The sequence below is a fragment of the Notamacropus eugenii genome, chromosome 1 (genome assembly GCF_028372415.1).
Source record: "Notamacropus eugenii isolate mMacEug1 chromosome 1, mMacEug1.pri_v2, whole genome shotgun sequence".
NCBI classification, from domain to species: Eukaryota; Metazoa; Chordata; class Mammalia; order Diprotodontia; family Macropodidae; genus Notamacropus; species Notamacropus eugenii.
The window spans coordinates 506919068-506942356 of record NC_092872.1 but is presented as its reverse complement, the minus strand read 5'-3'; the positions used below and the strand labels follow the sequence as shown (position 1 = coordinate 506942356).

The 23289-nt window shown below is 35.1% G+C and overlaps 2 protein-coding genes across 3 annotated transcripts in view; both read left to right on the top strand.

The window, feature by feature from the left end:
* Positions 1 to 18497, top strand: part of RAB22A (RAB22A, member RAS oncogene family) — a 30613-nt gene extending 12116 nt beyond the window's left edge. The window contains exons 3-8 of one of the 2 annotated variants that reach the window (XM_072633446.1): positions 5529 to 5610; positions 7005 to 7076; positions 7396 to 7502; positions 8952 to 9061; positions 10915 to 11044; positions 14601 to 18497. In XM_072633446.1, the coding sequence (XP_072489547.1) occupies positions 5529 to 5610; positions 7005 to 7076; positions 7396 to 7502; positions 8952 to 9061; positions 10915 to 11012 (469 nt within the window). In that variant the 3' untranslated portion in view covers positions 11013 to 11044; positions 14601 to 18497. Of the gene's footprint in view, positions 1 to 5528; positions 5611 to 7004; positions 7077 to 7395; positions 7503 to 8951; positions 9062 to 10914 lie in introns of both variants that reach the window. The other variant, XM_072633445.1, reaches the window with a different exon arrangement.
* Positions 18498 to 22634: 4137 nt separating this feature from the next.
* Positions 22635 to 23289, top strand: part of VAPB (VAMP associated protein B and C) — a 64609-nt gene continuing 63954 nt past the window's right edge. The window contains exon 1 of the mRNA XM_072633444.1: positions 22635 to 23217. Coding sequence (XP_072489545.1) covers positions 23160 to 23217 — 58 coding nt within the window. The 5' untranslated portion in view covers positions 22635 to 23159. The remainder of the gene's footprint in view (positions 23218 to 23289) is intronic.

Here is a 23289-nt window from a genome sequence, read left to right as displayed (position 1 = left end):
CCATGAAAGAGCTCAAAAAGGATTTTGAAAATCAAGTAGAGGAAAATTTGGGAAGAGAAATGAGTGATGCAAGAAAATCATGAAAAATGAGTCAACAGTTTGCTAAAGGAGACCCAAAAAAATAGTGAAGAAAATAACACTTTGAAAAATAGACTAACCCAAATACAAAAGAGGTCCAAAAAGCCAGTGAAGAGAAGAATGCCTTAAAAAGCAGAATTGGCAAAATGGAAAAGGAGGTCCAAAAGCTCACTTAAGAAAATAATTCTTTAAAAATTGGAATGGAGCAAATGGAAGCTAATGACTATGAGAAATCAAGAAATTATAAAACATAACCAAAAGAGTAAAAAAATAGAAGACAGTGTGAAATATCTCATTGGAAAAACAACTGATCTGGAAAATAGGTCCAAGAGAGATAATTTAAAAATTATTGAACTACTTGAAAGCCATGATCAAAAAAAGATCTTAGACATCATTTTTCATGAAATTATCATGAAATGTTGCCCTAATGTTCTGGAACCAGTGGGTAAAATAGAAATGGAGGGAGTCCACTGATCACCTCCTGAGAGATTCCAAAAGGAAAACTAGAAATATTATAGCCAAATCTAGAGCTTCCAGGTCAAGGAGAAAATATTGCAAGTTGCCAGAAACAATTCAAGTATTGTGGAAATATAGTCAGGTTAACACAAGATTTGGCAGCTTCTACATTAAGGAATCAGAGGGCTTGGAATATAACATTCCAGAGGTCAAAAGAGCTAGGATTGAAACCAAGAATCACCTACCCAGCAACACTGGGTGTAATCTTTCAGGGAAAAAATGAACATTCGAAGAAATGTTCTTGATAAAGCATTCTTGATAAAAATACCGGAGCTGAATAGAAAATTTGACTGTTAAGTACAAAACTTAAGAGAAGCATGAAAAGGTAAATAGGAAAGAGGACTTATTAAAGTTGAACTGTTTGCATTTCTACATGGAAAGATGATAATTGTTACTCATGAGACCTCAGTATTAGGGTAGTTGGATGGAATACTTATATAGATAGAGGGTTCAGGGTGAGTTGAATATGAAGGGATAATACTTAAAAATAAAATTAAAGGCTGAGAGGAATATATTGGGAGAGGGAGAAAGGGAGAAGTAGATGGGGTAAAGTATCTCACTTAAAAGAAAAAGCTTTTACAGTAGTGGAGAAAAGGGGGATGGTGAGAGGAAATGAGTGAACCTTACTCTAATCAGATTTGGCTTAAGGAGGGAATAACAAACACACTCACCTGGCTATGGAAATCTGTCATACCGTACAGGAAAGTAGAGGAGAAGGGGATAAGAGAGGGGAAATGATAGAAGGGAGGGCAGAAAGGGAGAAGGGCATAATCAGAAGCAAACACTTGAGGAGAGACAAAGACAAAAAGAGAGGATAGAATGGAAGGAAATATGGTTGGTGTCTCACTGCATGACTATTAGGGAAGTGATTTGTATGACTACACATGTATAACCTATGTCAAATTGCTTTCCTCCTCAACGAGAGTGGATGAAGAGGGAGAAAGGGAGAGAATTTGAACTCTCCCTTTCAAAAACATGTTTTTAAAACTTTTTTTTTAAACATCAGTTTTTACATGCAACTGGGAAATAAGATGTATAGGCATTGGGGTACAGAAATCTGTCTTGCCCTACAGGAAAATAGAACGGGGAGGGGATAAGAAAAGGGGGTGGGGGGTGATAGAAGGGAGGACAGAATGGGGGAGGGGGTAATCAGAATACATGCAGTCTTGGGGTATGGGGTGGGGACAGATGAGAAAATTTGGAACTCAAAATCTTGTGGAAATGAATTTGAAAACTAAAAATAAATAAATTTTTTAAAAAATTCTTTGTTATATGCAGTGGCTCTCAAAGGGGAGAGGCATAAAAGGGGATATGAGGGGAAATTTAGGAAATGTAAAAACAAAAGATGCCAAAATTTATTTATTAAAATAAGATAGTAAACATCCAGATAAGGTGATTATGGTTGCAAATCTACATGACTTCATCAGGAACAGATCATTCAAATTTCATTTCTTTTGTTGACGGTTATCAAACTAGTAGAATGTTGCATATACACTTTACCTAGATTTTAGCAAAGCCCTTGTTAAAGTAATCTCGTGCTGTTCTTGTGGAAAATGTGGAGAGATGTTGACTAGATGACAGTACAACTAGATGAATTCTGTACTGGGTAAATGACTAGCCTTAAAAGAGTAATCATTAATGGTTCTTTGTCAGCTTAGAGGTCCTCGCTGTGGTGTGCCAGATATCTGTGTTTGGTTGGGTACTGTTTAATGTTATCAGTTATTAAGAGAAAGACACCGATATCATGCTTAGCAGATTTGCAGATGGCTCAAACCTAGGAGGGGTAGCAGACAAATTGGATGGCAATCAGCATCCAAATCTAGACAAGATGAAAAAATTGGTTTTACACTAATGTGGTGGAGTTTAACTGGGATAAACACCCAGCCTTCTACTTGGGTTCAGTAGACTCTGGAGTGGGGTGGGGGGCATAGCTAGACAGCAGATCACCTGAAAAAGTTACAGGGGGTTTTAGTGTATTGCAAGTTCAGTGTTAATTAGCAGTATGATACAGCAGCCAGAAAACGCTAATGCAAACTTAGACTGCACTAAGAGAGACGTATCGGCTAGGAATGGAAATGTAACAATCCTGCTTATACTGTCCACCAGCTGAACTATATTTGGAAACTACATTTTATTTTATTTTAATATTTTTGAATGCCTTTTTTATTCACTTAAATCAATAAGCACAAACATTCTAGCATACAAAGGATAAAAATGACGAAAGTTGAATTGGTGTTACACTGTTTTTTAAAAGTGTACATTAAAATTTACATAATAGTAACAATTGCCTTGTTTCAGTCCCTTCTGAACTTCTTTTGTTTTCCTTATGTATTTCTAATTCTGCAACTATTCTAACACCTCTGCCAAAAAGCAGAAGGAATGTTTCATTATCAATATTTTGAGGTCATGAATGGTCCCTGAATCAAAGCTCTGAAATATTTTAGAATGCTTTATAATTATTGTGGTAATCCTCTAAATCATTTTGATCTCATTTCATCCTGCCATCATATGCATGTCTTCCAGAGTCTCTTTGAATTCTTCATATGTTCTTTTTGGGAGGGGGGCGGTGGAGCAGGTTTTGTGTGTGTGCACACATTTGTTATCTACCTCTTCTACTTCCTTCCCCATTGAACAATTAAAAGTAATAAAAATAAGGAAAATGTCAATAATAAAAATAAAATCCCTATGCATAGCACAGCAAAACAAATTCCCACATTGGCTGTTTCTGAAATTGTATCTCTCCTTCATTTTTAATTTCATCATCTCTTACAGGAGGTAGGTAGTATGCTTCATCTTTAGTCTTATAGCATCCTGGTTTATTGTTACATTGATCAACATTTATTTCCTTTACAATTATCGTATAAATTATTCTAGTTACACCCATTTCACTCCATATCATTTCATAAAGGTCTTCCCAGTTTCCTCTGAAACATCCATTTTGTCATTTCTTAGGGTAAAATAGTATTTCCTTACACTAATATCCCATCATTTGTTTAGCCATTCCCCAAAAGGTGAGTACCCCTTCAGTTTCCATTTTCCAGAGATGCTATAAGTATTTTTGTATATATAGGTCCTTTTCCTCTTTCTTTGATATCTAGCCTATAGGCCTAATATTAATATTTCAAGATTACAGGGTGTAGACAGTTTAGTGACTTCCAAATGCTTTCGAAAGTGACTGGACCAATTCACAATTGTATCAGCAATGCATTGGTGTGCTTGCTTTCTTCAGGTCCTCCAAGATTTTGTCTTTTTCCTATTTGTCATTTTGCCAATCTTATGGATATGAGGTAGAGCCTCACTGTTGCTTTTTAATTTTCATTTCTCAAATAATTTTTAATAATTTGAAGCCCTTTTTATTATGATTTTTGATAATTTACATCACTTCTTTTGAATACTGCCTGTTTATATGCTTTAACCATTTGTTGGAAAATGGCTATCTTATAAATTTGAATTAATTCTCTGTCTATCTTGTATTTGAGACTTTTATCAGAGAAATTTGCTGCAAAGATTATTTTTCCCCAGCTGTTTCTCTTTTAATTTAAGCTGAATTGTTTTTGTTTATGCAAAAACTTTTTAATTATACATGATCAAAATTATTCATTTTATCTGCTGTGATCCTTTCTATCCTTGGTTTGGTTATGAACTCTTCTATCTGTAGTTCTGAAAAGTATATTTTAACATTTTTATCATTTTAATAGTTATAGCAATTCAGTTATGCATACCAAAATTTGTTCAGCTTTCCCAGTTCATGAACACCCATTTCATTTCCAGTTCTTGACCACACTAAATACTATTTCAATTATTTTTTGTATGTATGAATCCTTTTCCTAATTTTTAACTCCTCAGGGTATTTGTCTAGTAGTGATATTGCTGGATAATAGGGTGGGACAGCTAGGTGGTGCAGTGGATAGAGTACCAGTGCAGGAGTCAGGAGGACCTGAGTTCAAATCTCACCTCAAATACTTGATACTCATTAGCTGTGTGACCTTGGGCAAGTCAACCCCAATTGTCTCATCCTGGGTCATCTCTAGTCATCCTGATGAGCATCTGGTCACTGGACCCACATGGCTCTGGAGGAGAAGTGAGGCTGGTGACCTGCACAGCCCTCCCTCACTCAAAACAAAGTCAAGTGCAAATCATGTCATCATTTCTCTGATGACATGGTCTTCTTCGGCACGAAAGATGAACACGCACACATCATGGGGTATTGTAGTTTAATGACTTTGGGAATGTAGTTCTAAATTTATGTGTACCACATTTTAGGAAGGACTTTGACATAAGGTGGAAAGTTTGAGAGTGAGAAAACTAAGTTGGTAAAAGACTTTGAGTCAATGGCATAAGATGTGTTTGAGGAGATGGGTATAGTTATCCTGGAGAAAAAAAGACTTAGGTAGAACAAGATAATTTTAAATATTTGAGAGGCTATTAAATGGTAGAGGGTGAGACTTGTTCTTCTTGGCTCTGAAAGACTAGGAGAATGGAAGGAAGTTGCAAATAGGCACCTTCTTACATCAGACCTAAAGCTTGATTTAAGAAAAAATCCTAACAGAAATATTCAGAAGTGGAATGGGCTACTTTAGAAGGTAGTCCCCCTCATCAGAGGTCTTCAGTTAAAGACTGAATGACCTTTGTCAGATGTGTTGTAGTAGAAGTTGGTTTTGGAGTCTAGATCAAACTGCGTGGCCGCTGGGGTCCCTTCTAAGTCTAAAAGCTCTAAAATTCTGTTGTACTGATTTCCTCTTTAAAGTCTGTGGGAATTTTTTTTTAAGCATCGAAGCTGAAGGATATGACCTATCCAATGCCCAATTATATTTGTAAACATAGTCATAGTAATTATGATGATTTTATAATTGATAATGTTTTGATGTGGTTACTATTGTAATACTGTCTTATTAATAATAATTATGATAAACTGATAATTTATATCCTCATAGAGCATCATTTATGACCAAGACTGTCCAATATCAAAATGAGCTGCATAAATTCTTGATTTGGGACACAGCTGGACAAGAACGAGTAAGTGTGTGTGTGTGTGTGTGTGTCTGTGCGCGTGTGTGTGGTGTGTGTATGCGTGTGTGTGCGTGTGCATGTACGTGTGTGTGCGTGTGCATGTACGTGTGTGTGTGTTTGTGTGTAAGTTTTTTCAAGCTTGAACTAAAGATCAAACATTCTGTATTTGGGTACACCACTCTTTTTCTACTCAGAGCTCTTAAATCCGCTGATAGAGATGACAGTGTTGATGGTTATTTAACATTTTAACTTTAAAGAAAATACTGACCAGCATAGAGATGACAACAGCTTTTGGAGCATTATGTATAAACTGGAATTCCATTCTTCAGGAAGTCACCAGTCACTTCTTAAGCAATTACTACGTGCCAGGCACTGTGCTAAGCACTAGGCAGAGAAATAGAAGTAGAAAGAGAGACAAACCCTGCTCTCAAGGAGCTGACATTTTAATGGGAGAAGAAAACACATAGAAGGGACCTGGAGGGGGAGGGTGCTGTTGTAGGATGAAGGTACCCAACAAAAGAGAATGGTAGAGAAAGTCAGGAGAGTCAAGAGGATGGCTTGAAGAGGAATGAAAACATGAAAGGATCTAAGTGCATTAGAGATGGAAAAAAAGCCAGATGTATCATTTGTGACAGCTTTTTAAAATATAATACTTAAGAGGGAACTTTACAGAAAATAAAACTTCCAACTTCAATTTAAAATGGATACAACATTATATGGATATAACATTATATGTACTGAACTTTTCATAAGCAGATAATAAAAATTAACCCAAAAAGTTAGTGACTTTTAGTTAGCGTAAGTGAAAAATGGTGCCGTGCTCAGAAAGCAGAGTGTATAGTATTGAAGTGAAAAGTTAGAGAGGACTTCAGCAATATTGACTAAGTCTACCCTCCTTTTTTTCCTTCCAGTAACTTTCTATGTTAAATACAAAAAAAAAAAAATTGGGGGAAGAAACTGATTCTCAGAACTTCCATTTCCCTTATGAAGTTCATTTGATGCCTTGAGTTTGAGTTGTGGGTTTGTTTTATCTTATTTTGACCTTATGGTGATAGTGTTGGAACTGACATTTAAAGAATTATTGAAAAAATATGTGTATTGATACTGAACTCAATAACATGTTTTAGCTTAAATCAGTTTAGTTTGGGACATGTCTAATTCCTATAAAACAGTGTATTCTGAATTATTTCCAAAGTGTTAATATTGCATTAAAATTGTTTGAGAGTTGTCAGTTAAATAATTTGCTTTCAAAGTATAATTTGACCTTCTTTGTTTGGATTATGACAAAGATTTTCATTTGTATAAGGGCATATTGAATTTATATCTAGTGAAATTCGCTGTCATAATTATGTTCATAATTCAGTGCTAAAACAGCTTTCCATATTTTTTTTTCCATACAGTTTCGTGCCTTAGCACCAATGTACTACCGAGGCTCCGCAGCAGCTATAATCGTTTATGACATCACAAAAGAAGTAAGAATATAGGCATACTCAGCATCAAGTTACCCTGAGCAGTGTTTTTTGCAGGAGTGCTATTGTTATAAACAAACTTCACCTTAAAGTTGTAGCATCCTGCCGTAATATCCTTAACATATTTTCTATTTATAACATTTATGCTATTGTTTCTATGGAACTAATTGCCCTTGCAATGTGGTTTCATCTAATGTCATATTTTCCTGGAACCAAATAAGACTGTTAGGTAGTCGATGCCTGTACAAGAGGTCCTCTTTGAATTTTTGAATAATTTATATTTGTTGCTGATGTTTCTGAATGTTTTCTTCCTTTTCAATAGGAAACATTTTCAACATTAAAGAATTGGGTGAAAGAGCTTCGACAGCATGGACCACCTAATATTGTTGTTGCGATTGCAGGAAATAAGTGTGACCTTATTGATGTACGGTAAGTTATAGGAATAAAAGTTTAGTTGAAAATAAGTTGTATTTTATTAGCAAGGAATTCCCATGTGAGAATTTTTATTTTACTTTATCTTTTTTTTATACTTATGTAGTTGGAAACATGAAATCCTTAATTTTTTTTTTAATAATATTTTTTCTCCAAATTACATGTAAGAACAATTTTAGCATTCAGGTTTTTTTAAGTTTTGAATTCCAAATTCTGTTTTTCTCTCCTGCCTTCCCTCCTCCCTGAGAGGGTAAACATTTTGGTATAGCTTACACATGTGCAGTCATGTAAAACATTTCCATATTAGTCATTTTGTAGAAGAAAACTCAAAGAAAGAGAAAGGGAGGAAGGACAAGAAGGGAAGCAAGCAAAGAAAGAAAGAAAACATCCATGCATGCTTTGGTCTGTATTCAGACACCATCTATTCTTTCTCTTGAGGCAGACAGCATTTTTCATCATGAGTCCTCCTGAAATTCTTTAAATAAAATTATTTGCAAAAATATAAAAATACTTTACACAAATGAATAGGCATAGTTTGTTTAATACTTGGTTAAATAGTGTTGTTACTGTTCTGATATTAATAAACTTTTCCAATTTTAAAGCTTAAAGAGACCCTAAAGAACATCTAGCTTACCCCTCTCATTTTTTACATATGAGGAAACAAGAGACTCAGAAGGATGAATTTATTTGCCCACAGTCAGACAGCTATTTATATTCCCAGGAGACTTGTATTGATAGAGAAAATGGACATAAATCTCCTTTTTAAAATAAAACAGGCATTTATAAACTATTTTCTCTTATTTTCATTTATGTTTAGAAATCATCTAGTCATAGTATCTGAAGGCTCAGTAGACCTTTTGGGGCCCTGTAGTCCAACCCCCATCAGACCAGAGTGTGGTGCACAGCATCCCCTCCAAGTAGGCCTCCAGTCTTTTCTTAAAGATCTGTAAAAAGGATTACAACCTCCTTTTACCTGCAGCAGTCCAGTCCATTTCAAAATAATTAATTGTTAGGCAGTTTTTCCTTATGTCCAGCCTAATTTTGCTTCTACGATTCCACATTTCTTGTTATAATTTCTGAGACCAATCAGAATAAGTCTAGTCCCTATTTCACATAATTGCCCCTCATGTAGTTGATAACAGCTATCATTTTCTCCTCATAATTGTTTTCTTCATTCATCCAGCTTTTTAAATAATCTCTGTGCTTCCTATTTGGGAAATAAACTGTCATTTTCTTGTACTTAGTTGTTAAATAAATTATTGTATTCCAAAAATAAATTTGTAAAAGTGGTCTGATTCAAAAGGACAAAATATTAAGGGAGTCACCACAATCAGTCAGGAGTCTTCATATTGTATTTTGCAGCCATAAATCTTGTTAAATACTGGGTGAAGAACACTTTTATAATGTTAGTCATTAAGATTTGTCTCATTTATAATTATTTTTCAGGGAAGTCATGGAAAGAGATGCTAAAGACTATGCTGATTCCATCCATGCAATTTTTGTAGAGACCAGCGCTAAAAATGCTATAAACATAAATGAACTCTTTATAGAAATTAGTAAGTCCTCTTGTACTCAATGTATGTAATGTTTGCAAATAAGCTTATCTATCTTGTAAGTTTGAAATTCTTATTTTGATAAGAAAGTTCTGTTTTCTTGTATTCACAAATCTAGAAATACAAGCTTAACTGCGTTCTGTCTTTCATTATAATTGCTAGAGTTTCTTAAAGATTCTAAAGTTCTAGATCAGTGATGTGGAACTCAAATAGAAATAGATCTACGCAGGCTGCATAATGAATTAGAAAACCACAAATTAATATTTTCTGTCTTACTTTTTAAAATGTAGTGAAATATTTCCCAATTTCATTTTAAACTGGTTCTGTCCTCATCCGGGGAGTGTGGCTCACAGTCTGCCTCTACTCTGTTAGATGTCTCAGCCTGTGGGGGGGTGGGGTGAGGGGGGTGTAATCATTTACAGAAAAATGGATCATAATTTTGTTGCCATAGAGAACTTCATGTAATGAAATTCCCTGTATTAATGCAGATTTGGCACAATATTGTGTAGCTTTTACCTCTAAATACTTAACAGAGTTGGGGAAAGGTATCACTGAGCAATATAGTGATTTATTCGATCTCAGTCTACTCAGTTGAACTGCCCTTAACAAACCATGCTGTTGAATAAGTAACATGAAGGTCCTTACGGTCATGTGAGTTGTGATCTTTCCATATTTATCGCAGCGTACATATTTCAGTTAACTATCCAAGGTTATTGAAAGTGCATGAGCAAAGTTAAAAAGAAACTGAGGTATCCACATTTAGAAAACTTATTTTATAAAAGTCTGAACCTGTAGGGTGAAGAATTTTAAAATAATTTTCCACCACCAGTGACAATAATGTTTATGTTAGATGATAATTGTTTGGTATCTTCAAAAGATATTGCTAAATATGGGATTCAACCTTTCATAGACTACATCTCTCCTAAATATCGTAAGCTTTATGACCTTAACTCTTACATGGATACCAAGGAGAAAACTCTTGTTGCAGGATGTTTTGGAGGAGTATTATAGAATTCTATTAAATGTTCAGCATTTAAAGCTTACCCAATAGTTTAAAAAGTAAATTATTTTACTTTCTTCAATCAAAAGTTGTTAACTGATATATTTTTGAATATACTGTTAGGTGTGATTGACACATTGCTGATTTTCCTGAACTGGTATTTTTTTCTTTGATTTTTGATCATAAGAATAAGGACAGATAAATGGGGGATAAAAAATGAGAATTCAAACCAAAAGCATCAATAAAACTTTTTTTTAACAATTAGGTTAATGTATAAATTCAGAGAAGGAATCAAGTGTCATAGTGAGTTGAAATATATGATAATGTTATTTTGTCACTGATGAATGACATTTATTTGTGCTTTTTTGGTAAAATTGCTTTACATACATTATCACATTTGAACCTTAGAACAGCCAGATCCAGGGTAGATTATATAGATATTTTTCCCATTTTATAGATAAGAAAGGATTTAGAGGTTAAATAACACACCCAAGGCTGTCCAGCTTAGAAGCAGAAGAGCTTGCACTTGAACTCAGGTTTTCTGATTCTCAGTAGCACAACAACCTTGACATTGGTATTTGATGATTACTACTTTAAAATGTGTTCTTTGAAAATACCCAACTTGAGTTTTCCAAAATATGAATAATTTCTACCTACTATTCCAAAGTTATTTCATTTTGGTCTTCTCCTATCTATAATTACCTTTTTTCCGTAAAATTAATTTTATGTTTTGAGAACTAGCAAAAGAGAAAACTCTTAGAATATATTTTTGTAGATGATTATTGGTTACTTAGACAAGGCTGAATTGATTATTTGAAATCCTCTGATTTCCTTGTCCTGCCTGCTTTTGGTGTAGGTCGAAGAATTCCATCAACAGATACTAATCCTTCATCTAGTGGTAAAGGCTTCAAATTAAGAAGACAGCCTTCAGAGCCAAAGCGAAGTTGTTGTTGACTGATATGCAGCAATTCAGACTTAATTATAAAGTAGGTGGTCCTGAAAGTTAATGTGGGGGTGTTTTGAGTATATAATGTTTTGAGTTTTCACCTGACTGATCATCGTCGCACACAGCGAGTCTACAGAAATCCACCAGTTTGTTTGTAGTATCTTTGACTTCCTGGAAACTACAGTTGTGAAATTTCAGTCTGTTTACTTCTATTATGTAAAGAATTTCTTGTATTCAAAGAGAATACATATTTGAAATTTTGACCTTACTGAAGAGGAATGTGTAATTGTATGGATAGTAGCATTAAAATGTTTAATAATTTTGTAATCAAGATTTTATGTCATGTTTTGTAAAGGGAAAATGAGCACTTTTGTGGTTCTTGAAAAAAATAAGCCTTGTAGAAATTGTAATTTTGAGACTTAGATTACTTTACTTCCCATTATCATTGCTATAGTAAGCTGTACCATTTTAAATTTGAGTGCATATCCATAGTGGAAAGAAGATAATTGTTACTTTGTATTCAAAATAAGTTATTTATGAAACTGATGGAAAGGATCTCATCCCCTACCATCCCTAAAGCACTTTTCATTGAAGGTATTAGCTATAAATGGATACATGCAATGAATTAAATAATCCTTTCTTCTTTTTTTTTTTTTTAACTATAATTTATGTTTAGGCAGATGCATCATCGGCACCTTTTTAAATAAGCTCTCATGATAAGATGTTGGTAATAGATAACACAGCAAACTGAAAATGTTTTGAACTGACTGGCAATAAAAAAAGCGGTAGTGTAAATGCTGTCAATGTTTTTATTTAACCCAAATATTTTGGGGGGAAATAATTATTTTTTGTTTAGCACATGTAAAGTTTATGCTATATTTATGAGACCCGTACTTAAAGCATTATAAAATCTGTAAATACAGTAGAAAATTCAAAGTTTTTCATTCAGTATCCCATTTAGTCTTACATTGAGGCCTCTGTGTACTCATCCATTCAAGTTTTCTTTGAGGAAACTACTTTTTGAAACATGTTTGTGATAATGTTCTAAGAAGAGTAAGTAGTACTTGAATTGAAAATACTATAGGATTTTATCTGCTGGCCCCATTGCACTGTGGATGAGCATATTAGGTTACATACTACCTTGACAGCATCCACATTAACCCTAGTTGGAGCAAGAGAAAAAGGGAGGTCAAAGCCTAAGTCATTTACCTGATATATGTAATAATTAATTACTCTTTAGCCTCAGGGCAAACCTAAAGCCAGTTTTGTTTTGTTTTGTTTTGAATCTTTAATTTTAGTATTCTTTTATTTTTGTCTGCTCATGCTAGTGGTAACCTTCTCTCCCACTTAGGGATATAATGAATTTTTCATATAACCTAAAAATAAAGCATTTAACTATGCTGTTTGGAAAAATTTTTTTTGATCTAATTTGACATTCCACCTTTACTTTTTTAACTAAAGGAAATTTTCAAGATTAAGGAATGAAGAAGTTAGGACCGTAAACTAAATTGTGAAACCAGAACTATCCTTATATTGGACAACAAATTTTTTAATAATTGTTTTATGTACACACTGTATGTATGGATTCTAATGGAAAATTATCTAGAACATTACAAACATTTGAAGCTCTTTTTGACTTTGGGATATATAATATCAGAATGAAGCAACACAGTGAAAGTTCTGTATTTAAAAAAAAATTTAGCTGCCTAGTGTTTTCTTGTTATTAGTTAACAAACTTGGAAGGAAAATGTACAAGTTCCTCTCTCAGTTTTCAGGAGAAATCGGAACCTGATGTTAACTTTACATATACCTTTATGTATTCTCTATCCATATTATTTCTATTGCTTTGCCATGCTCTTATTTATAAAATAGCAAAATACAAAAGTTGTGCTTGGAAGTTGATTGATTACTGAATAGACAGTGAATGCCTTTTGACCCTTCCTGCTTTTTTTATCTCTCTAAAAAAGATAATAAAAACGTAAGTTTTACATTCCTGCTACCAAATAATTTCCAAATGAATTTCATGCTGCCATTCTGGTTTAGTGTCTAGAAGATGTTAAGGCACTTCATTCTTTATAATAATATTGTAACATTTAATATAACACAGGTAAATCCCTTCAGCCATTAGCAAACCATTTTTCTTTTTGCTTTCAGCTACTTTCACAACATATGTAAAAACACATGTATTCCCATGTTTCATCAGGATGAATGGCTTCAGGTTCATGCATCCATAACTTTTCCATGCATTCAGGGACCTCTTTCTCTCTTTACCCTTCTCCCTGTCACCCATCCATCCAAGAAATTGGCATAATACAGCATATGATGCTCCAAATACCATAAAAGCAAATAGGAACCTCAAGTATTCTTCAACTGCTATCCATTGAAGATAAAATTATGTCCCTTTTTTGTAATGCCTTTCTGACAGGTAAAGATGATACCAAACTTTGTAGGCAATATTTTATTTTACCCATTTTTAAATGGTTACAAATCAAATCACATATGATTCATACTGCCTGTTTTGCATAGTCATCCAATATTGTTACAATTATATTTGAAAGAAACATAGTGAGAGGAGCTTGGCATAATAGATTGAGTGTCGTGTTGACCTGGGTTTAATTCTCATCTCTGAACACATCCATACTGGTTATTGGATCCTAGGAGAGTTCCTCAGCTTCTCAGTGCCCTAGGCAGCTCTCCAAAATGATAAGTTGCAAATAAATTTCCATTCTGTAATTGGGGCAGGGAGGAAGTCTCTCATTCCGAGCACCCTATCTACACTGATGAAATCATAGGTGGGGTTTAAAAAAATATTTGAAAGAAACAGCATCATACAATTGCCTATCAGCCTGCTATAAAATTCCTTTTGACTCCCATCTAATGACAGGGAATTGGGAAGGTTTTGAGAATTTTTTTTAATTATTTGCTCTAAATGTATGTTTGCTCCTTTTAAAAAAGTTGAATTATAGTCTAACTGCCTAACCCTAGAAATAGCTAGTTTCAAGAACTTTTAAATGTTTTCTGATTTTACAAATATCAGTTTGATTAGTGATTATAACAGCATAATTGTAACTAGTTATCATTTTTAGGAAGGATTTTCAATTTGGGGGTATGGGGGTAGGGGACTGTTTTGAGGAGACATTACAACTTATTCCACAGTCTAAATTCCTAACCCTCCAGGGGAACTTTGCTATTAACTTATATACATTATAAAAGAAAATGACAATTACACATTCAAATTTTAAAATTCAGGATTTTTTTTATAACCTACATCTTGTTGAGGGTTTGTTTTTGAAATGCCAACATCTATGTTTATATGTTCATACCTTTTTAATATGTGAATATATATGTATGTGCGTGTATGTGTATATGTGTGTGTACACATATATGTATATATACATACACATACACTTACATATATATGTAGACGCAATGCTACATATTATCCCTTATTCTGTCTAAGCCATTTATGAAAGAACAAAACTTTTTTTGTGTTGGATATTGATAGTCTGTTGCTTGGCATAATATGATTTTTGATTTACTCATATAAAGGAAAACTACTTTCACATTTCATAATCTTAAGTCTTCTTCATTTTCAGGTATCCTTAAGAAGATAGATCTAGGCATTCTAAATGAAACTGTAAAATTTTGAATAATGGAAACCCTTTACAGAATTGCTTAAGTGTCATTGTTGTTGCTTTAAACATATTGTCAAACCAGTAAGTTCTAGTACTGTAGTGTGGAGTGTAAAAAAACAATGTTTTATTCTTTTTAAAGCAGTTGTAGTTCTGGTTGTGATTAAGTAGTTGGCGTCTGAGTCCTAACAGATAGCAATGTGGTATCTGTTCATTAATTATGTATTTGTTTTACAATATGAGGCTGCATTAAAACAGATATTGCACAAAATTTTTCTTGCCTCTTGCTCCCAACACACTGAGAACTTGATACATACATTCTTAAAATAGTAATTGGTGGTGCATAGTAACTTGTGTTACTTTTGGGGTTTCAATATAAGTAGTATTAGAATCCTGTTTCTCCCAGAGGAAAAGGTATTGGAAAAATTCACACTTCAACATATTTAAATATTCCTATAACTATACATACCACTATATTCTGTACATCTCAACATTTAGGGGAAAAGGTCTTAGCACCAAAATCCTTATTATTTTTAGGCACTGTATTACTTTGTAATTTCATCATTAAAGTGTTGTTAAGATGTTAGGTTTTTTAAAAATACTAAAAATTACATTCCCATCACATCCATAGTCATTGAATCTTAGCCTAAGTTTTATTTGTATAAATATACATATATGATATACACATTTACACAAGTATAAATCAGTAGTTGAATTCGCTAAGCATTTATTAAGCACTTCCTCTATGCCAGACACTGTGCTAAGCTCTGGGGATACAGATAAAAATAAAAAGCCCTTGGTGTAATGGAATTTACATTTTATTATATAAAATATAGGAAACTAATGTGAAAAATGTAAAACCATTATCCAAATTTTGTTATAGAGGTTTAACACTATTTCTGTTTCCATTTCACTTACGAGTAGAGCTCTACCTCAACACCTAACATTAAAATGGGAGAAACAAAATGCACTTTTGATGTTCAGGACAGCGTAACTCCAGCTTGTTAAAAAATGTAGAATCTTAACTTTCATCAGAAGATAAAATGTGTCAAGATGATTTTAAGCGATTTAAAGCTTTCCAAAGGATTGTTAAAAATTTTTATTTTTATTATTTTTAAACTCTTCGGTAGTTTAGAAAAGATTGTTTCCTGAGACAAATCAGAAAAGTGAAAAAAAATTCAAAACTAAAAAAACCCAAACCCCGACTTAGCAGAAATTTGCTTATTTTGATTTATAAAAATAAAATTTAAGATTTGCACCTCTTATTTAGAAGAAATAATAATGGAATAAGTGTGAAATTTTCATTTTATTTCATGTGATAATAGACACAGAAAATGGTAAATATTTGAGGAACCTGAGTTGTTTGTTTTTTTTTACCATATTCAGAGGAATGCTAAATATGACTTGTGATCAAGTTCCTCTAATGAGGGAAACACATTTCAAAATTTTTTTATTCTTGAGGGTTTTTTTTCCTACTTCTCTTAGGAGAAAACAATTCTTAAAGTCCCACAAAACTTCAGTTAGCATAGATTAGCTTCATATTTTGAAACATTAGAAATTAATATGCTTATGCTTGTTCTTTGTTAGATTGCAACTGATAATCATAAAGATATGTTGGTCCTAAACCAAAGTACCTAAAAGTTACATAAAGCCTTAACCCTTATGATCTATCCTCATCTATGACCCTTAACATTTTATTTCTTACTATGATTAACTTAATATCAAATGTTCAAATGAAGCCATAACCTTTACAAAAAAATAAGCTAACAAATTCATTTTCTGTTGATGTGTTGGTACTCAATATGTTGTCAAATATATCCGAAACAAAAATATCCTAAGGTTCTTTCCATAACTAAGAATTCACTTCTACTAGTTCATTTCCATTTTCCAAATACTATGGTTCTAAAAATGCCTTTGAACAAGGGTTTCTTAATTCTTAGATATTTGAAAAATGAATTCAAATATGATCTCATTATTTGACAAAAATACTCATGATTCTCGTATTATCACAAGATTTGATTGTGAACTTTACAGTAATTTGTAAAGCAAATTCTATAAAGAAAAAGCTTAGAGAAAATAAACAGAATTATCAGGTATTTAGGGTGAGGGAACTTTCCTCTCAAATTGTAGTTCTAATTAGAAACACAAGTGTGTTCCCACCAAATCTTACCATATAATTTGTAAAGGCTTAAAACATCTTGGTCTTCCCAAAGGAGAATCTCAGAACTATGAGAATGCAATTTTGATCCTAAAATGTAGCATAATAAACCTATCTTTGATGCTTTCACTAAATTTCTAAAACTTTGGGGTTAAAATGAATACTTATCACAGCTATAACTAATGTTTTGGAAACCTGTGAATTCTGTCTATATTTGATTTGTGATTTTTATGTCCCTTACAGTTTTGATATTTGGTGACCCTATGATCATAGGGTCAAATTATATATTTTTTAATATTCTAAATTTATAGTAAAACTGGATATATTATATAGATATATATTTTCCCATTTACTGATGAAAAGGACAGATCCATCTGTTGTTCTTGGTGGTAAATTTTAATTTTGATCCTCCTGTTTTAGTATGTGTAATTTATAGAACCTGCTAATCTTCGGTTTCCACATGTGCACCTTCTCCAGAATAACCAGTAAATTGTCGCACACAAAAAAATTTCTCACACTATTTGTTGATGTTCAAAAAAAGAAAACAACTGCTTGGCTGAATTTTCATTTGCAAACAGTTGTGGCATTGTGTAGACAGAGCCTTATTGTCCTATATTATATAAAACCTTTTATTCTGACTTAAGTCTAGTCATCTTCTTTACTTTTTGGGAACCTCACAAGATTGTTTAGCATTCCTCTGTACTAAAGAATTTTACCTCTTGCCTTCTGTGTAAAGAATACTTCTTGCCTTATTTTATTAACATTCTCATGCTTACGGTGAAAGTTCCTCTAAAGGTCAATTGTACCTTCAAACATGTTATTGTCCCGACATTCCACACTGTGCTGCCTTATGTGATTTAAAGTGGTAAGCTTTTTGACAGCTCCTTCCAACTGTAGATTAAGAAGCAACTATTATTGTCAGAAAATGCGGAGGCTAATTTTAAGTAAATTTCCCTGTTTTCAGAGAGGTGTGAGAAACACCAAATTATGGCACACCATCTACTCTTATTTTCTTAAGTGTCTCTCTGAGAGAAATTTAAAATGTCAAAAGTTAGCTTAATTCTTAACAGAATATATGTGTATTATATATCCCCCCAAAAACATCTTGAACTTAGATCCTGAAATGTTGATCAAAAGTTAGCCCTTTGTACCAGCAAACCTTTTCTTCTCCTGTGAATGTTATGCCTTTCCAAAGTCTGATGCAAGGGTTAAGATATTTGTGCCTTTTTATAATAGCATAATGAAAAAACAAGCTGTTTATAGTTGCTTTGTAGCACTGTAAACTGCACAGATCTACAGCTATTGCTTCACTGCATGACATGTAGCTCGATTACTAGTGATGAAATATTGTAGTGATGGTTGCCAAGCTCATATGAATGGTTTGAAACTTTATTTTTACAGTCTTAATCTTAGGCTGGACCTAAGAGTCTATGTATAAACATTAGTATGATGTCTGTATTGTTTATAGAAGCTGACCGAGAAACCAGGATTTTGATTGCTGTAAGATTTTTCGGTTTATACTCATCCCATAGGTAGTTTGCGAATAAAGATTGATTTGGTATATCTTAAACTACATTGTTTCAGCTGAGTCATTCTACAGACTTTTATAATGTAATGAATGACATGTTAAATCACTGCAGGTTTATGTTGTATTGTGAATGGATGTAAACATTTTACTAATAAAATGTGTTTATAAACATGAAGACTTGCATTCTAGAATGGTTTTTCTTTGTGGTTTGATCTAAGGAGCACATATTTCCTCCAAATCATGATTTCTCAAATAGCATATCTAAAACAGTTCCCAGACAGAGTTGGGAAACTAGCTACAGAACTGACAGTTGTCACACAGGCAAGTGGCAACAAGAACCAGCTGTCTTTACTTTCTAGGTTATCCTTCTGGATGGTCCTAATCTTCCTCATCCCTTGTGATTCAAGACAGGGGCCAGAATTGCCAAGGCCAAGATTAGCCCTTTCTTTTGAGGGTAGAGTTGAATTGGTTAAATGGGTCATGAAATAAAAAGTTCAAAACTAATTTCACTTCAAACTTAGAAGTTTATCAGAGATGCTAGTGTTCCATTTGCAGTGTATATGTGAATAGTGTTACTGTGTACATGCTGTGAAAAGTAACATGTTTTCATCTTCTCTTAGCTTTTTAGAATCAGGATCCTTTACTGCTGTAATGTGCTTGACAGTACCTACCTGCAGGCTTAGACAGGGCAGGCAGTGCCTAGAACATGTTTCTCAGATTTCAGATAATTTCCAAATTGATTGGTAACTTTCATTTGAAATTCAGCACCAGACTTCTAGTGAGGTAGTGATTGAGATAACTAACATTTAAGGCTTAAATTTAAAGCTTGTGGGTATTTTGAGTCCAATCAATACCAGCTTAAAAATATGCTGCCCTACTGAAAAGGTCGATATTGTTTTGAGAAACCAAGCATCAGTTTTCTTAGATCTTTTATTATAAGCATTAAACTATTTCTTTAAAAGGAAGACAAAAGAAAGTACATATCCTGGAGGGCTCTTGACACAGATTGTAGCAAAAAAATTTACATCTGACTCTGGTCAGAATGAATTAGGGTGTTAATAGACCCATTGTTTTAATCAAGAGCCCAAGAATTTAGATTTTCATCTTAAACAGTGCTGCCTAAAACTTCTCAGTATTTTCTAGCAGTTTCACAGTACTAGAATTCAGAAAACACCTTTAATAGTTAATAGTTGAAATTTATTATGCTGCTTTTAAGGTTTGCAAGATATTTTGCACATATTTGCATATATTCATTTGACTCTCACTGAACACCTGTAAGGCTGAAGAAGATTTGAGAGTCACTTGGACAGCAAAGAGATCAAATACTTAAGAATTTGATTCAGGCTATTTACTGGAATGTCAGTCAATAATGAAGCTGAAGCTTAAATACTTCTGCCACATAATGAGAAGACAGGACTCCTTGGAAAAGACCCTGATGTTGGGAAAGATTGAAGGCAAAAGGAAAAGGTGACAACAGAGAATGAGATACATAGTATGGGAATAACAAACATGAACTTCAACAGACTTGAGACCTTGTGGAGGATAGAAGGGTGTGGTGTGGCAATGGTCTCTGGGGTCATGAAGAATCAGCCATGGCTGAACAACAACAACCCCGTGAAGTAGGCAGGTCCTGTTATGCCCATTTAACAGATAGGGAAACAAGTTGCAACTCTCCCATGGTCACACAGCAAATGTCTGTTGCATAATTGGAACTCGGGTCTTTTTTGTCTTAAGGTTTAGCATTTTCCCACAGTACTAGATTGGCATGTAAAGATTATAAAAATGAAAGTACTGTATTTATTGTAAATAATGTGAAACAACCAAACTGATTTTTTAAAAAGTTCTTTGGTAAGTCTTCAATACATAAATAATATAGATCCAGAAATTTGTTAAATAAACTTATTTGTTAAATAAACTTATTTGTTAAATGATATGGGAACAGCCTTCAAAGGTTTTACAAAGATTCTATTCACCTTTCCGGAAACAGCTATTTTTTAAAAATGAAATGCTGAACTTTACATTTAAGGTCAAATACCTAGATTCTTTTCATAGTGCTAACACTGACATCAGCATTCCCATCTTCAGCTAACATCAATACTATTAATGTATGAAAGAATGAGAATAAGAATTATGAAAACAACAATAAGAACTCATTTTTAACCCGTGTGATTGCAATGCAAATTTGACAGATTTTATTATACAAGCCATTTAAATTATAAAATATCTAGATTTGTTTTTTCCTTTAATATGTTATTACAAAAGCAATAATTCCACATTTGACAGTTAAGATGTTGGGGATTCTTTTTCAGTTACCCTTGATTTCTTTTTAAGTGCAAAAGAACAATTTTTACAAGTGGGATAGAGTATAATTGCCAAATTTACGAATTTCTGGGAAGAAAGTTTTAAATACGAAGTTTATAGAAATCAGATTCATTTTTTTAAAAAGTACAACCTGTTGTTCTAAGTGACTGAGTTTAAATAGAAAAATCTTAACTTGCCTCTTCAGTATTTTGAAATTGAATAAACTGATACAGAGGCTAAAGTGATCTGGCAAATGTGGAAGAACATTTGAAGAAGTAGAAAAAAAATAGCATCTGAAAGTGATGGTTAAATACAAATCACTTCCTGGACAAAGTTGATTTCAGACATCTAAGCCTGCTGTTTGACATGCTTAATTATTTACTGATGTAACAAGATTCATGACTGCTATATGTGAGCTGATTTGTATTTGCATATATAATGCTAACCCCTGTATATCTCCTAAGAGCTGAGGGTCATTTAACATGTGGCTCATAATTAACATGCTAATTTTTTTTTCATATTGCAGCTTTTAAATAGAGACAAACCAAAGTTGTCATTCTTCATTTAAAAAAAAAAGTCAAATGAAGAAAAGCAAAATGATTTAAATTATGTAGCGAAATGAGAAAGAAGAATCTTTCTAAGTCACTGAATGCACAACATTAAACAGGATCACGGTTAGTCTGAACCACCCAGGGATCAGAAAGAGGCCTTCTAAAGATGAACAGAGAAGTTTGAGATGGACAGAAACAGCTGAAGAGGTGGGATACATTATAAATAATGCAGATATATACTGTAGCCTACTTCCTTAATGTTTCTACACAATCTTCTGCCTTGTTGCAAGCTTTAATAGGTTGATTCATCGTGTTTTATGGTCAGATGTTAAAACACTCCTGCCAGTGAAAAGCCCTAGATCTGCTTAGACACAAAAATAAAAATCAGAACCAGATTTTACGGCTCCTAATTGTCTAGAGATAAAATACTGGGACAGCACTGACAAATTATTATATTAAGGAATTGATCTAAAAGATTAACAGGGAAAATATTTATTTTCAGAGAACTTCCACAGAAGAAGGTAGAAGAAGGTATTTCATAATCCTTCCCTTTCCTGGTTGATGTAAGACTTTCACATTAATTATATTTTATAGAATAGTCTGAGGATACCTTCAGAGGCTTTCAGAGGATTGTAGAGCACCTGTTATTTAATATATAGGAACGGCAGTAGGGTCTAACACAGATCATTGAACCCAAGGGTAGAAAATCTGTGTTAAAGGTCCCTTTTTACTAATAGTATGTTACTAAGTCGTGTCCAACTCCTCCCAATCCCACCCACCAGAGTGGTTTGCCATTTCCTTCCCCAACTCCTTTTACAGATGAGGAAACAGAGGCAAATGAGGTGAAGTGATTTGCCCAAGGTCGGATCTGAATTCGGGTCCTCCTGACCCTATCCACGTCGTCACCTAGCTGCAGCACAACGACGGACAAATCAATTGATTTCTCTTGGCCTCAGTTTCCTCATCTTTAAAGTGGGGGTAATTACCCTGAGCCTGGTCCACCTAACAGATTAGTGAATCTAACGATAGTAACCGGTGGTAGAAACTGTTGCAAGGTTATGTACAAGCATTATGTATTATCAGAATAATGCACTTGCATCTGGGTTGCCCAAGTTCCTTCGCTTGTTTCAGAAGTAAAACTGATATTCATTTGAACACTGCTGCTCCCGATGCCCACGGTTCCGCCAAGGCCCCGGGCACCATCCTTCCAGGTGACCTCTGGGCAAAGGTAACTATCCGGTGGTGGTGGAAAGAACGGTCAAAGCCGGCCGCTGACACCCCAGAAAGAACGAGAGCCGCGGTCTCCAGCAGAACGAGGGCAGCACCACGGCGGGGCGGCGGCGCGCTCGTGCCGCCCCAGCCCCGGCCCCTTCGGGGGCTCCCCACGCCCCCTCCTCCCGGAGGCCCAGCCCCGGCGCCCCCGCCCCTGGCGCCACGCCCTCCCTCGGGGCGCGCGGCCCTGCCCTCCTCTCCTCCGCGCGCCAGCTCTCCCCTCTCCGCCCCAGGCGGATCCAGCACGCGCGCACTCGCCCAGGTGGCCGGGAAGGAGGACCAGGCTTTCGCAGCGCTCGCTACGTCAGCTCCGGCCTGTCCGGCCCTCCGGGTGCTGCATCATCGCAGGCGCCTCCCGCCGCCGCCGCCGCCGCCGCCGCTACCCCCGCTCCCTCGCCTCCGCCGCCTGCTCCCTCTCTCCCCGGGTCTGGCTGTGGGTCTGCGTGTGCGTGCGTGCGTGTGCGTGCGTGTGCGAGTGAGTGTGTGAGGGTGCCGGGCCGCGGCTGGGCTCCCCGGGCATCTCGCCGCCGCCCGCCCTCCGCCAGGTCGCCGAGACCCCTCTGCGCCTTCCGCCGGTGCTCCTTGAGCGTGTTTTCCGTCTGTTATTCCATGCCCTCTTTATTTTAACCTCCTGGGTCACCGACCCTGGTGCAGCGGGAAGCGGCCGCCTCCACCCCCTCTCCCGCCCCCGCCCCTCCCCCAATCCGAGGAATATGGCGAAAGTGGAGCAGGTCCTGAGCCTCGAGCCGCAGCACGAGCTCAAATTCAAAGGTAAGAGCGCGGGGACGCGGGCCCGGCCGGGGCGTTTGCGGGCCCTGGCCGAGGCACCACTGGCAGCCATTT